This window comes from Oncorhynchus masou, unplaced genomic scaffold, assembly GCF_036934945.1.
Source record: "Oncorhynchus masou masou isolate Uvic2021 unplaced genomic scaffold, UVic_Omas_1.1 unplaced_scaffold_1778, whole genome shotgun sequence".
Lineage (NCBI taxonomy): Eukaryota > Metazoa > Chordata > Actinopteri > Salmoniformes > Salmonidae > Oncorhynchus > Oncorhynchus masou.
Genome location: NW_027007965.1, coordinates 19,622 through 35,858, shown reverse-complemented (window position 1 = coordinate 35,858; position 16,237 = coordinate 19,622). Strand labels below are relative to the sequence as shown.

The window sequence follows — 16,237 nt, the reverse complement described above, 5'->3', positions numbered from 1 at the left end:
AGCCACCAGTGTTCCTCCTCCTCCTCCTCCTCCCCCAGCCTCCAGTCCTCCTCCTCCCCCTCTCCCAGCCACCAGTGTTCCTCCTCCTCCTCCTCTCCCCAGCCACCAGTGTTCCTCCTCCTCCTCCTCTCCCCAGCCACCAGTGTTCCTCCTCCTCCTCCCTCTCCCCAGCCACCAGTGTTCCTCCTCCTCCCCTCCTCCCTCCTCTTCCTCTGACCAGCCACCAGTGTTCCTCCTCCTCCCTCCTCTTCCTCTGACCAGCCACCAGTGTTCCTCCTCCTCCTCCTCCCCCAGCCACCAGTGTTCCTCCTCCTCCCCCCCTGCCATCAGTGTTCCTCCTCCTCCTCCTCCTCCCTCCTCTTCCTCTGACCAGCCACCAGTGTTCCTCCTCCTCCCTCCTCCTCCCTCCTAACCTCCTCCTCCTCCTACTCTCCCCAGCCACCAGTATATCTCTTCCTCCTCCTCCTCCTCCTCCTCCTCTCCCCAGCCACCAGTGTATCTCTTCCTCCTCCCTCCTCCTCCTCCTCTTCCTCCTCCTCCTCTCCCCATCCACCAGGGTTCAGATAATCAGGTGATGAGTTGTGGCTCCCAGACCTGACTGGCCAGCTGGGAGCGACATTGAGTGATGGTTGGAGGGCCAGCCGGAGGCTGACTGTCCAGACACAGACCACTGACCATGTGCTGCAGGGCTGGTCCCTTCGGCTTCCACTTCTATGGTAGGTGAAGCAGAAACAGAGAGGGGGAAAGGGAGAGAGAGAGAGAGGGGATAAACAGAGGGGGGGGGAGAGGGAGAGACAGAGAGAGGGGGATAAAGAGAGAGGGGAGAGAGGGGGAGAGAGGGAGATAAAGAGAGAGGGGGAGAGGGAGAAAGAGAGGGGAGATAAAGAGAGAGGGGGATAAGGGAGAGAGAGGGGGATAAAGAGAGAGAAAAGAGGGAGAGGGGATAAAGAGAGAGGGGGGGGAAGAGGGAGAGAGGGGGATAAAGAGAGGGGGATAAGAGAGAGGGGGGGGATAGAGGGAGAAGAGGGAGGGGGGGATAAAGAGAGAGGGGGAAGAGGGAGAGAGAGGGGGGATAAAGAGAGAGGGGAAGAGGGAGAGAGGGGGGGGATAAAGAGAGAGGGGGAAGAGGGAGAGACAGGGGGGATAAAGAGAGAGGGAAGAGGGGGAAGGGGGATAAAGAGAGAGGGGAAGAGGGAGAGAGGGGGGATAAAGAGAGAGGGGGAAGAGGGAGAGACAGGGGGGGATAAAGAGAGAGGGGGAAGAGGGAGAGACATAAAGGGGGGAAGAAAGGAGGGGGGATAAAGAGAGGGGGAAGAGGGAGAGGAGAGGGGGGGATAAGAGAGAGGGGGAAGAGGGAGAAGAGGGAGGGGGGGATAAAGAGAGAGGGGGAAGAGGGAGAGACAGGGGGGATAAAGAGAGAGGGGGAAGAGGGAGAGATAGAGGGGGGATAAAGAGAGAGGGGGAAGAGGGAGAGAGGGGGGATAAAGAGAGAGGGGGAAGAGGGAGAGACAGGGGGGATAAAGGAGAGAGGGGGATAAAGAGAGAGGGGGAAGAGGGAGAGACAGGGGGGATAAAGAGGGGGGAAGAGGGAGAGGGGGAGAGAGAGGGGAAGAGGGAGAGATAGAGAGAAGAGGGAGGGGGATAAAGAGAGAGGGGGAAGAGGGAGAGAGGGGGATAAAGAGAGAGGGGGAAGAGGGAGAGACAGAGAGAGGGGGAGGGAGAGGGAATACGTTAAGGACACATGCAAAAAACAAGTATATTGACCTTGGACAGCTTAACGTCGTTTGGACAGCTTAACGTCATTTGGACAGCTTAATCATTATGGACAGCTTAATCATTATGGACAGCTTAATCATTATGGACAGCTTAACATCATTTGGACAGCTTAATCATTATGGACAGCTTAATCATTATGGACAGCTTAACATCATTTGGACAGCTTAACATCATTTGGACAGCTTAATCATTATGGACAGCTTAATCATTATGGACAGCTTAATCATTATGGACAGCTTAATCATTATGGACAGCTTAACATCATTTGGACAGCTTAATCATTATGGACAGCTTAATCATTATGGACAGCTTAATCATTATGGACAGCTTAACATCATTTGGACAGCTTAATCATTATGGACAGCTTAACGTCATTTGGACAGCTTAACATCATTTGGACAGCTTAATCATTATGGACAGCTTAACGCCATTTGGACAGCTTAACATCATTTGGACAGCTTAACGCTTATTTGGACAGCTTAACGTCATTTGGACAGCTTAACGTCATTTGGACAGCTTAATCATTGATGGAAGGCCATCATTTGGACAGCTTAAAATCATTTGATGGCATACATCATTATGGACTAGCTTAATCATTATGGACAGCTTAATCATTTGGACAGAAATATACTAATCATTATGGACAGCTTAACTCATTTGGACAGCTTAACGTCATTTGGACAGCTTAACGCATTATGGACTGCTTAACGACTATTTTGGACTATTTCATTTGGACAGCTTAGATTATGGACTCAACATTTGGACAGCTTAACGTAGATTATGGACTGCTTAACGCTTATGGACTGCTTAACGTCATTTGGACAGCTTAACGTCATTATGGACAGCTTAACGTCATTATGGACAGCTTAACGTCATTTGGACTGCTTGCACGCTAATTGGACAGCTTAAAGCACAGTTGCATGGACAATGTTAACGTCTTTATGTAGTGCTTAAAGCCCGATATACGTGAAGAAATTATGGAGTGCTTCAACGTTTTATGCTACACGTCAGGGAGAAGGACACATTTGCGGACTGGCCTCCCAGGGCTGTCTTAGACTCCATGTTTGGAATGGTTAAGCCTCACATGTCAGAGATTATGGTCTCACATTTTAAGTCTTTACTGAAGACTCATCTCTTCAAGGTCATATGATTGAGTGCAGTCTGGCCCAGGAGTGTGAAGAAAGGTACTGGAGTTTACGAACATTGCGGTCTCTGCCTAAGCGGTTCCCCTCTCCCACTGGGAGATTGCTGCCTTATAATGGTGGTTGAAGATTATCCCACTAGTGGTGTGGGGACTGTGCTTTGGCAATATTTATATCCTTCCTGTTTGGAATAGGTCAACGGATTTGGGCCACAGTCTCTTTACTGACCCTCCTCTCTTCAAGTAGTATTTATGCTGCTGTAGTTTATGTGTCGGGGGTGTGGGGTCAGTCTGTTAGCAACTGGAGTACTTCTCCTGTCCTCTCTCCACTGGGAGAGTTCCTGGTGGTTGAAGTTGGTGGTTGAAGATCTCCCACTAGTGGTGTCTCTGTGCTTTGGCAAAGTGGACCATGCCTCAGGACTATATCCTTCCTGTTTGGCCCTGTCCAGGGTGTCCTCGCATGGGGCCACAGTGTCTCCTGACCCTCCTGTCTCAGCCTCCAGTATTTATGCTGCAGTAGTTTATGTGTCGGGGCTGGGGTCAGTTTGTTATATCTGAGAGTACTTCCCTGTCAACCCTGTGTGAATTAAGTATGCTCTTCTGACTCTCTCTGGTCTTTATGAACTGAGCCCTTGGACCATGTTCCTCAGGACTATAATATCCACCTTGCTGTCCCCAGTCCACCTGCCTGTGCTGCTTGGTCTTTCTAGGGAGTTTTTCCTAGCCACCGTGCTTCTACACCTGCATTGCTTGCTGTTTGGGGTTTTATGCTGGGTTTCTGTACAGCACTTTGAGATATCAGCTGATGTAAGAAGGGCTTTAGAAATACATTTGATTTGATGAGAATAGAAGTATCTATTTCTTTGTTAACCACTCAACACAGAATATCCGCATCCCTCAAATCGTTTGGAGAAGATATTGTGGCAGACGGCAGGAAGAGGTGAGAGGTGAAGGGAGTGGGAAGGGCGTAATCTTGTAGCCCGCTGGCTCCACCCCTGAGCCTTATATGGACTTCCTGCCCCAACCAGGCGAGGCTGTGGACCATTAAGACATGGAGTGCTTGGGGAATAAAAGAGGAAGTGGCACAAACAGGGAGAGGACCGAGAGGGAAACGTGTGTTATGGAGCGTGTGAGAAGAGAGGGAGAGGACCGAGAGGGAAACGTGTGTTATGGAGCGTGTGAGAAGAGAGGGAGAGGACCGAGAGGGAAACGTGTGTTATGGAGCGTGTGAGAAGAGAGGGAGGACCGAGAGGGAAACGTGTGTTATGGAGCGTGTGAGAAGAGAGGGAGGACCGAGAGGGAAACGTGTGTTCTGGAGCGTGTGAGAAGAGAGGGAGAGGACCGAGAGGGAAACGTGTGTTCTGGAGCGTGTGAGAAGAGGGAGAGAGACAATTATCTGTGTAATTACTTGTGAGCTGGGCTGTCTGATTACCTCCACTGTGTACCGAAACGGTATGACTGAGGACCCAAGTTTTAGGAGAATGGAACGGACAACGAGAACGGATTGTGGTTGCTAAGTCCCCCCCACCCCCCTTCCCACCGTGTGAAAATCTCCCTAATAAATTATCCATTTGCATTCTGGTTGTATTCCCTGTGCGTTTTTGGTTATTGAACTTGGTGATGTGGAGACCCCACACCCTTGAGCCGACTACAATATATTTTATTCAGCTTTGATCAATTATATTCTTCATACTATAGAATAATATAACATAATGCCACGGAAGCAAATCTTGTCTGTTAAATGGACACAGCCACACCAGGACCCTGACATAATACAACTCAGGATTATGTTATTCTGTTCTTCTGAAATAGACTGCATTTTCTACATATCATGTTTCTTTAGACCTGTCTAAAATAAATAATGGATTTATTGTGAAGATGTAGACTATATTACATGGATTTATTGTGATGGTGTAGGTAGACTATATTACATGGATTTATTGTGATGGTGTAGACTATATTACATGGATTTATTGTGATGGTGTAGACTATATTACATGGATTTATTGTGTTGGTGTAGACTATATTACATGGATTTATTGTGATGGTGTAGATATATTACATGGATTTATTGTGATGACTATATTACATGGATTTATTGTGATGGTGTAGACTATATTACATGGATTTATTGTGATGGTGTAGACTATATTACATGGATTTATTGTGAAGGTTTATTAGACTATATTACATGGATTTATTGTGATGGTGTAGACTATATTACATGGATTTGTTGTGATGGTAACGTAGGTAGACTGCATCATGGCTTTATTGTGAATCCAGAAGATGCTAAATGTGTTTATGTTAATTAACAGGTCAGTTAGACGGACAGTTGTTTGCTTGACATTCGCGGACTACTGATGGGAACTGTTGTGACCGCCACATCCCCTAGTTGAGACCCACATATTTGACTTGTGTTTATACAGATCGTTTTGGTATCTGACCAGAAGGTTTGAGTTAGAGCTGAGTAATGGGGATGGTGTAGACTATATTACATGGATTTATTGTGATGGTGTAGGCTACAGTAATCAGAGTGATTGACTATATTACATGCTGTGGTGTAGACTATATTACATCTTTGGAAAGACACAGGAGAAAAGGCCAGACATCAGCCCAGCTGCAGACTATATTACATGGATTTATTGTGACCAGTAGACTACCTGGCCCATATCTCACAATAAACACCGGATTTATTGTGATGGACCGTCCAACATGGCACCCTATTGTGATGGTATATGCATAATCCATTTGACCAGAGAGCTTTAAGTCTCTGTGATTTATTCTGATGAAGACTGAAACATGATTTCTGATGGAACAGTTATTCATGGTCTTTGTAGACTATATTACATGGATTTATTGTGATGGTGTAATAACATTCCTCAATAAAGTCACTATATTACATGGATTTATTGTGATGGTGTAGACTATCAAACCATCGAAAGCAAGTGCTCCCTCCCAGGTGTAGGTAAGTATATTACATCCCATTGTGATGGTGTAGACTATATTACATGGATTTATTGTGATGGTTAGATAACTCTACTGGGAACACGAGGATGGTGTAGAACAGACCAGATTTAGAGGAGACCCAAATGGCACCCTTTATTCCCTATAGTGCACTACTTTAGACTAGAGCCCTATGACCCTATTCCCTATATAGTGCACTACTTTAGACTAGAGCCCTATGGCACCCTATTCCCTGGATATAGTTGTGACTACTTTAGACCAGAGCCCTATGGCACCCTATTCCCTATATAGTGCACTACTTTATTGTGACCAGAGCCCTATGGCACTATATTCCCTATATAGTTCACTACTTTATGACCAGAACCCATGGCACCCTATTACCTATATTGTGATGGTGTAGGTAGACTATATTACATGGATTTATTGTGATGGTGTAGACTATATTACATGGATTTGTTGGCCCAATAGAACATGGTCAAAAGTAAGTGCACTATTTAGAATAGGGTGCCATATGGGAGTTGATACAGTGTGGCTATTACTGGATTTATTGTGTTGGTGTAGGTTATTAATCACTTGGGTGTAGAGAAAGGATTTATTGTGATGGTGACACATAAACATCATTTATTGTGAGTCTCTATTACAGGGCCAAAATACAGATAATTACAACCAGCCTGAGGTTAGCAAGGATTACCTTGTGGATGGTGAGGGAGAGGGGGATGGGGAGAGTGAGGGGGAGATATTACAGGGATGGTGTAGACTATATTACATGGGGAGATTGTGAAGATGTAGACTATATTACATGTATTTATTGTGAATATGTAGGCTATATTACATGGATTTATTGTGAGGGGGAGGGATATTACATGGATTTATTGTGATGGTGTAGACTAGGGGGACATGGATTTATTGTGATGGTGTAGACTATATTAGCGAGGGGGATTGTGATGGTGTAGACTATATTACAGGGATTTATTGTGATGGGTAGACTATATTACATGGATTTATTGTGATGGTGTAGACTATATTACATGGGGGATTGTGATGGTGTAGACTATATTACATGGATTTGTTGTGATGGTGTAGGTAGACTATATTACATGGATTTATTGTGATGGTGTAGGTAGACTATATTACGTGGATTTATTGTGATGGTGTAGGTAGACTATATTACATGGATTTATTGTGATGGGAGACTATATTACATGGATTTATTGTGATGGTGTAGACTATATTACATGGATTTATTGTGAAGGTGTAGACTATATTACATGGATTTATTGTGAAGGTGTAGACTATATTACATGGATTTATTAGGGATAACGAGGGAAAGTTCTGCATCAGTGGCTTGTAGGCTAGGGGAATCCAGAAGATGCTAAATGTGTTTATGTTAATTAACAGGTCAGTTAGAGGCGAGACGGACAGTTGTTTGGACATTCGGGACTACTGATGGGAACTGTTGGACCGCCACATCCCCTAGTTGAGACCCACGATATTTGACTTGTGTTTATACAGATCGGGATCTGACCAGAAGGGAGTTAGAGCTGAGTAATGGGGGGATTAGGGAATCAGAGTGGATTGAGCTGTTCTCTTTGGAAAGACACAGGAGGAAAGGCCAGAGAGCTGGACAAAGAGAGATGACGCAACCTGGCCCATATCTCACACCACTCGTCCCTGAATCACTAGTTACATATTGCTGTAGATACCGTTTGACCAGATACAAGCTCAACAAAGACTGAATCACATTTCTATGGAAACTCTAAGGTTTGTGAATAACATTCCTCAATAAAGTCACGGATGAGGAGGTAAACTCTATCAAACCATTCTGTTACAAGTGTGGGTAAGCTCTATCCAGTCAAATTAGATAACCAGGGCTATATCCATTCTGTTACCGTGGGGACTAACTTTAGACCAGGGCTATATCCATTCTGTGCACTACTTTAGACTGGGGACCCTATTCCCTACACTACTCAGACCAGGGCTATATCCATTCTGTTACTGTATGGACTTTAACCAGACCATGGCACCCTATATCCATTCTAGTTACTGTAGGGGACTAACCTCAGACCAGGGCTATATCCATTCTGCCGTGGGGACTAACCTCAGGGGCTACCCATTTCCCTACCGTGGGGACTTTAACTCAGACCAGGGCTAGATCCATTCTGTTACCGTGGGGACTAACTTTCAGACCAGGGCTATATCCATTCTGTTACCGTGGGGACTAACCTCAGACCAGGGCTATATCCATTCTGTTACCGTGGGGACTATGTAGACCAGGGCTATATCCATTCTGTTACTGTGGGACTAACCTCAGACCAGGGCTATATCCATTCTGTTACCGTGGGGACTAACCTCAGACCAGGGCTAGATCCATTCTGTTACCGGGGTGAGGGACTAACCTCAGACCAGGGCTATATCCATTCTGTTACCGTGGGGACTAACCTCAGACCAGGGCTATATCCATTCTGTTACTGTGGGGACTAACCTCAGACCAGGGCTATATCCATTCTGTTACCGTGGGGACTAACCTCAGACCAGGGCTATATCCATTCTGTTACTGTGGGGACTAACCTCAGACCAGGGCTATATCCATTCTGTTACTGGGGGGACTAACCGTACACCAGGGTCCCTGAATCCATTCTATGTTACTGTATGGACTAACCTCAAACCAGGGCTTAGATCCATTCTGTTACTGTATGGACTAACCTCAGACCAGGGCTATATCCATTCTGTTACTGTGGGGACTAACCTCAGACCAGGGCTATATCCATTCTGTTACTGTATGGACTAACCTCAGACCAGGGCTATATCCATTCTGTTACTGTGGGGACTAACCTCAGACCAGGGCTATATCCATTCTGTTACCGTGGGGACTAACCTCAGACCAGGGCTATATCCATTCTGTTACCGTGGGGACTAACCTCAGACCAGGGCTATATCCATTCTGTTACTGTGGGGACTAACCTCAGACCAGGGCTATATCCATTCTGTTACTGTGGGGACTAACCTCAGACCAGGGCTATATCCATTCTGTTACCGTGGGGACTAACCTCAGACCAGGGCTATATCCATTCTGTTACCGTGGGGACTAACCTCAGACCAGGGCTATATCCATTCTGTTACTGTGGGGACTAACCTCAGACCAGGGCTATATCCATTCTGTTACTGTGGGGACTAACCTCAGACCAGGGCTATATCCATTCTGTTACTGTGGGGCTAACCTCAGACCAGGGCTATATCCATTCTGTTACTGTGGGGACTAACCTCAGACCAGGGCTATATCCATTCTGTTACTGTGGGGACTAACCTCAGACCAGGGCTATATCCATTCTGTTACTGTGGGGACTAACCTCAGACCAGGGCTATATCCATTCTGTTACTGTGGGGACTAACCTCAGACCAGGGCTATATCCATTCTGTTACTGTGGGGACTAACCTCAGACCAGGGCTATATCCATTCTGTTACTGTATGGACTAACCTCAGACCAGGGCTATATCCATTCTGTTACTGTGGGGACTAACCTCAGACCAGGGCTATATCCATTCTGTTACCATGGGGACTAACCTCAGACCAGGGCTAGATCCATTCTGTTACTGTGGGGACTAACCTCAGACCAGGGCTATATCCATTCTGTTACTGTGGGGACTAACCTCAGACCAGGGCTATATCCATTCTGTTACTGTGGGGACTAACCTCAGACCAGGGCTATATCCATTCTGTTACTGTGGGGACTAACCTCAGACCAGGGCTATATCCATTCTGTTACTGTATGGACTAACCTCAGACCAGGGCTAGATCCATTCTGTTACTGTGGGGACTAACCTCAGACCAGGGCTATATCCATTCTGTTACCGTATGGACTAACCTCAGACCAGGGCTATATCCATTCTGTTACTGTGGGGACTAACCTCAGACCAGGGCTATATCCATTCTGTTACTGTGGGGACTAACCTCAGACCAGGGCTAGATCCATAACGGCACCCTGTTCCCTATATAGGGCTCTGGTCAAAAGTAGTGCACTATATAGGGAACAGGGTGCCATTTTGGGACGTAGACTGAGCTTTGGCCTGGAGAGGCCTTTCATGGCCCAGAGCAGAGCAGCAGTGAATCATGGGAACACCGACTGACTCCCGAGGAACTCTAGAGAGATGGGACTTCTGGGAGATGAGAGGATAGGCTGGCCCAGTTCCTAACACATGGTTCGGGTTAGAGCTCCCGCCTACATGCTATAGATCAACAGGGGAGCTGGCTCACTGCAGCAGGGGTGGAGGGATGGAGGGATAGAGGGATGGAGGGATGGAGGGATAGAGGGTGGAGGGATGGAGGGGGTGGAGGGATGGAGGGGGTGGAGGGATGGAGGGATAGAGGGGTGGAGGGATGGAGGGGTAGAGGGATAGAGGGATGGAGGGATAGAGGGGTGGAGAGATGGGGGGTGGAGGGATGGAGAGATAGAGGGGTGGAGGGATGGAGGGATAGAGGGGTGGAGAGGGGGGATGGAGGGGTGGAGGGATGGAGGGATAGAGGGATGGAGGGATAGAGGGGTGGAGGGATGGAGGGATGGAGGGATAGAGGGGTGGAGGGATGGAGGGATGGAGGGATGGAGGGATAGAGGGGTGGAGGGATGGAGGGATGGAGGGATAGAGGGTGGAGGGATGGAGGGATGGAGGGGTGGAGGGATGGAGGGATGGAGGGGTGGAGGGATGGAGGGATGGAGGGGTGGAGGGATGGAGGGATAGAGGGGTGGAGGAGGGATGGGGGGTGGAGGGATGGAGGGATGGAGGGATAGGGGGTGGAGGGATGGAGGGATGGAGGGATGGAGGGATAGAGGGGTGGAGGGATGGAGGGATGGAGGGGTGGAGGGATGGAGGGATAGAGGGGTGGAGGGATGGAGGGATAGAGGGGTGGAGGGATGGAGGGATGGAGGGGTGGAGGGATGGAGGGATAGAGGGATAGAGGGATGGAGAGATGGAGGGATGGAGGGATAGAGGGGTGGAGGGATGGGGGATAGAGGGATGGAGGGATAGAGGGATGGAGGGATAGAGGGATGGAGGGATAGAGGGATGGAGGGATAGAGGGATGGAGGGATGGAGAGGTGGGGGGATGGAGGGATAGAGGGGTGGAGGGATGGAGGGATAGGAGGGGTGGAGAGATGGAGGGGTGGAGAGATGGGGGGATGGAGGGGGTGGAGAGATGGGGGATGGAGGGGTGGAGGGGTGGAGAGATAGAGGGATGGAGGGGTGGAGAGATGGGGGGATGGAGGGATGGAGGGATGGAGGGGTGGAGAGATGGGGGGATGGAGGGGTGGAGAGATGGGGGGATGGAGGGGGGGGGATGGAGGGATGGAGGGATAGAGGGGTGGAGGGATGGAGGGATAGGGGGTGGAGGGATGGAGGGATAGAGGGGTGGAGGGATGGAGGGGTGGAGAGATGGGGGGGTGGAGAGATGGGGGGATGGAGGGGGTGGAGAGATGGGGGATGGAGGGTGGAGGGGTGGAGAGATGGGGGGATGGAGGGGTGGAGAGATGGGGGGATGGAGGGGTGGAGAGATAGAGGGGTGGAGAGATGGGGGGATGGAGGGGTGGAGAGATGGGGGGATGGAGGGGTGGAGGGGTGGAGAGATAGAGGGGTGGAGAGATGGGGGATGGGGGGGTGGAGAGATGGGGGGATGGAGGGATGGAGAGATGGGGGGTGGAGGGATGGAGGGATAGAGGGATGGAGGGGGTGGAGAGAGGGGGATGGAGGGATGGAGAGATATAGAGGGGTGGGATGGAGGGGGGAGGATGGGGGTGGAGAGATGGGGGGATGGAGGGATGGAGGGATGGAGAGATAGAGGGGTGGAGAGATGGGGGATGGAGGGATGGAGAGATGGGGGGATGGAAGATGGGGGGATGGAGGGGTGGAGAGATGGGGGGATGGAGGGATGGAGAGGGTGGAGAGATAGAGGGGTGGAGAGATGGGGGATGGGGGATGGATGGAGGGGGTGAGAGATAGAGGATGGAGGGGTGGAGAGATGGGGGGATGGAGGGGTGGAGAGATGGGGGGATGGAGAGATGGGGGATGGGGGATGGAGGGATGGGGGATGGAGGGTTGGAGAGGGGGAGATGGAGGGGTGGAGAGGTGGAGAGATAGAGGGGTGGAGAGATGGGGGGATGGAGGGATGGAGAGGATGGAGAGATGGGGGATGGAGGGGTGGAGAGATGGGGGGGATGGAGAGATAGAGGGGTGGAGAGATGGGGGGATGGAGGGGTGGAGAGATGGAGGGGTGGAGAGATGGGGGGATGGAGGGGTGGAGAGATGGAGAGATGGAGGGGTGGGAGGGATGGAGAGATAGGGGGTGGAGAGATGGAGAGATAGAGGGGTGGAGAGATGGAGAGATAGAGGGGTGGAGAGATGGGGAGGACAACACTCACTCAGAGCAACAGTGACTATATTATATGGCAGGTTGTTTTAAACTAACCCTGCCTGCCTGCCTGCCTGCCTGCCTTTCTGTCTGTCTGACTGTCTCACCTGTCGGGGCTCCTTGTTGCTGCAGGGTTCCATCTTGACCTTTGACCCGGCAGTAAAAGCTGTGATGGCGAGACACAGGTCCTGCTGGCGTAGGAGAGGCTCCACCAGCTGCCATCTCTGAGAGAGCGAGAGAGAGAGGCAGAGAGAGAGAGGCAGAGAGAGAGAGGAAGAGAGAGAGAGAAAGGAAAGCTTTGACTATGTACAGACTCAGCGAGCATATCCTTGCTACATACTTCTATATGTGTGATGTCTACTGTTAATTTTTATTGTTTATTTCACTTTATATATTATCTACCTTACTTGCTTTGGCAATGTTAACACATTACCCATGCCAATAAAGCCCCTTGAATTGAATTGAATTGAATTGAATTGAGAGAGAGAGAGAGAGAGAGAGAGAGAGAGAGAGAGAGAGAGAGAGAGAGAGAGAGAGAGAGAGAGAGAGAGAGAGAGAGAGAGAGAGAGAGAGAGAGAAAGAGGCAGGGAGAGAGAGACAGAGAGAGACAGAGAGAGGCAGGGAGAGGCAGGAGAGGCAGGAGAGAGAGAGAGAGAGAGAGAGAGGCAGGGAGAGGCAGGGAGGCAGGCGAGAGAGAGACAGGGAGAGAGAGACAGAGAGAGACAGGGAGAGGGAGAGGCAGAGAGAGAGACAGAGAGAGAGAGATATGGGTTTGGTAGTTTTCTTGGACCAATATCAACACATAACAGTGCATCCCAGCATTAAGGCCGTGAGCAAAGCCATTATATTACCCAACACACACAGCTCTTCACGACGACAGAGAAGAAAAGGACGGAGGTCTGACTGCCTTCTGAGGATTCGTCGGCGATCGAATAACCCCCCCGCCCCCGCGGTTCTACTAGCTAACATGCAATCATTGGAAAATAGAATCAACGAGCTACGAGGAATATTAAACTACCATCGGGACATTAAAAACAGTAATATCTTGTGCTTCACGGAGTCGTTGCTGAACGACGACATTATCAACATACAGCTGGCTGGTTATCCGATATACGCTGTAGGATAGAACAGGGGCATCTGGTAAGACAAGCGGAGGTGGACTGTGCATATATTTTATTTTTATTTTATTTCACCTTTATTTAACCAGGTAGGCTAGTTGAGAACAAGTTCTCATTTGCAACTGCGACCTGGCCAAGATAAAGCATAGCAGTGTGAACAGACAACACAGAGTTACACATGGAGTAAACAATTAACAAGTCAATAACACAGTAGAAAGAGAGTCTATATACATTGTGTGCAAAAGGCATGAGGAGGTAGGCGAATAATTACAATTTTGCAGATTAACACTGGAGTGATAAATGATCAGATGGTCATGTACAGGTAGAGATACTGGTGTGCAAAAGAGCAGAAAAGTAAATAAATAAAAACAGTATGGAGATGAGGTAGGTATAATTGGGTGGGCTATTTACCGATAGACTATGTACAGCTGCAGCGATCGGTTAGCTGCTCAGATAGCACATGTTTGAAATTGGTGAGGGAGATAAAAGTCTCCAACTTGAGCAATTTTTGCAATTCGTTCCAGTCACAGGCAGCAGAGAACTGGAAGGAAAGGCGGCCAAATGAGGTGTTGGCTTTAGGGATGATCAGTGAGATACACCTGCTGGAGCGCGTGCTACATGTGGGTGTTGCCATCGTGACCAGTGAACTGAGATAAGGCGGAGCTTTACCTAGCATGGACTTGTAGATGACCTGGAGCCAGTGGGTCTGGCGATGAATATGTAGCGAGGGCCAGCCGACTAGAGCATACAGGTCGCAGTGGTGGGTGGTATAAGGTGCTTTAGTAACAAAACGGATGGCACTGTGATAAACTGCATCCAGTTTGCTGAGTAGAGTGTTGGAAGCTATTTTGTAGATGACATCGCCGAAGTTGAGGATCGGTAGGATAGTCAGTTTTACTAGGGTAAGTTTGGCGGCGTGAGTGAAGGAGGCTTTGTTGCGGAATAGAAAGCCGACTCTAGATTTGATTTTAGATTGGAGATGTTTGATATGAGTCTGGAAGGAGAGTTTACAGTCTAATTTACAGTCGAGCCAGACACCTAGGTACTTATAAATGTCCACATATTCTAGGTCATCATATATGTAAACAACAGCTGGTGCACGATATCAAAGAAAGTCTCGAGGTTTTCTTCGCCTGAGGTAGAGTATCTCATGATAAGCTGTAGACCACACTATCTACCTAGAGAGTCACTGATGTGATCATCTTGTCTGCGTTGGCGCCCCCCCTTGGGTTGTGCCGTGGCGGAGATCTTTGTGGGCAATACTCAGCCTTGTCTCAGGATGGTAAGTTGGTGGTTGAAGTAACCCTCCAGTGGTGTGGGGGCTGTGCTTTGGCAAAGTGGGTGGGGTTATATCCTTCCTGTTTGGCCCTGTCCGGGGGTGTCCTCGGATGGGGCTACAGTGTCTCCTGACCCCTCCTGTCTCAGCCTCCAGTATTTATGCTGCAGTAGTTTATGTGTCGGGGGGCTAGGGTCAGTTTGTTATATCTGGAGTACTTCTCCTGTCCTATTCGGTGTCCTGTGTGAATTTAAGTGTGCTCTCTCTAATTCTCTCTTTCTGTCTTTCTTTCTCTCGGAGGACCTGAGCCCTAGGACCATGCTCCAGGACTACCTGACATGATGACTCCTTGCTGTCCCCAGTCCACCTGGCCGTGCTGCTGCTCCAGTTTCAACTGTTCTGCCTTATTATTAGACCATGCTGGTCATTTACGAACATTTGAACATCTTGGCCATGTTCTGTTATAATCTCCACCCGGCACAGCCAGAAGAGGACTGGCCACCCCACATAGCCTGGTTCCTCTCTAGGTTTCTTCCTAGGTTTTGGCCTTTCTAGGGAGTTTTTCCTAGCCACCGTGCTTCTACACCTGTATTGCTTGCTGTTTGGGGTTTAAGGCTGGGTTTCTGTACAGCACTTTGAGATATCAGCTGATGTACAAAGGGCTATATAAATAAATTTGATTTGATCAGTAAGGTGACAGTACGTACATACCCCAACTGGAAGCCATTGATTACAGGCAACATCCGCACTGCTTCAGCACTGAGCTAAAGGCTAGAGCTCCAGCTTTCAAGGTGCAGGATTCTAACCCGGAAGCTTATAAGAAATCCTGCTCTGCCCTCCGACGAACCATCAAACAGGAAAAGTGTCAATACAGGACTAAGATCCAATTGTACTACACCGGCACGGATGCTCGTCGGATGAGGCAGGGCAGGGTGATGATACTGACCTGCCCCTAGTGGTGGGTGATGATACTGACCTGTCCCTAGTGGTGGGTGATGATACTGACCTGTCCCTAGTGGTGGGTGATGATACTGACCTGTCCCTAGTGGTGGGTGATGATAATGACCTGTCCCTAGTGGTGGGTGATGATACTGACCTGTCTCTAGTGGTGGGTGATGATACGGACCTGTCCCTAGTGGTGGGTGATGATACTGACCTGTCCCTAGTGGTGGGTGATGATACTGACCTAGTGTGTGGGTGATGATACTGACCTGCCCCTAGTGGTGGGTGATGATACTGACCTGTCCCTAGTGGTGGGTGATGATACTGACCTGTCCCTAGTGGTGGGTGATGATACTGACCTGTCCCTAGTGGTGGGTGATGATACTGACCTGTCTCTAGTGGTGGGTGATGATACTGACCTGTCCCTAGTGGTGGGTGATGATACTGACCTGTCCCTAGTGGTGGGTGATGATACTGACCTGTCCCTAGTGGTGGGTGATGATACTGACCTGTCCCTAGTGGTGGGTGATGATACTGACCTGTCCCTAGTGGTGGGTGATGATACTGACCTGTCCCTAGTGGTGGGTGATGATACTGACCTGTCCCTAGTGGTGGGTGATGAT

The 16,237-nt window shown here is 49.0% G+C and overlaps 1 protein-coding gene across 1 annotated transcript in view; it reads right to left on the bottom strand.

Annotated features, from left to right (window-relative positions):
- Positions 1–427: 427 nt before the first annotated feature.
- LOC135532235 (polypeptide N-acetylgalactosaminyltransferase 16-like) overlaps positions 428–16,237 on the bottom strand; it is a gene marked incomplete at its 5' end in the record, with an annotated part of 34,575 nt that continues 18,765 nt past the window's right edge. Inside the window, 2 exons of the mRNA XM_064959826.1 lie at positions 428–711; positions 12,386–12,502. Coding sequence (XP_064815898.1) covers positions 568–711; positions 12,386–12,502 — 261 coding nt within the window. The remainder of the gene's footprint in view (positions 712–12,385; positions 12,503–16,237) is intronic.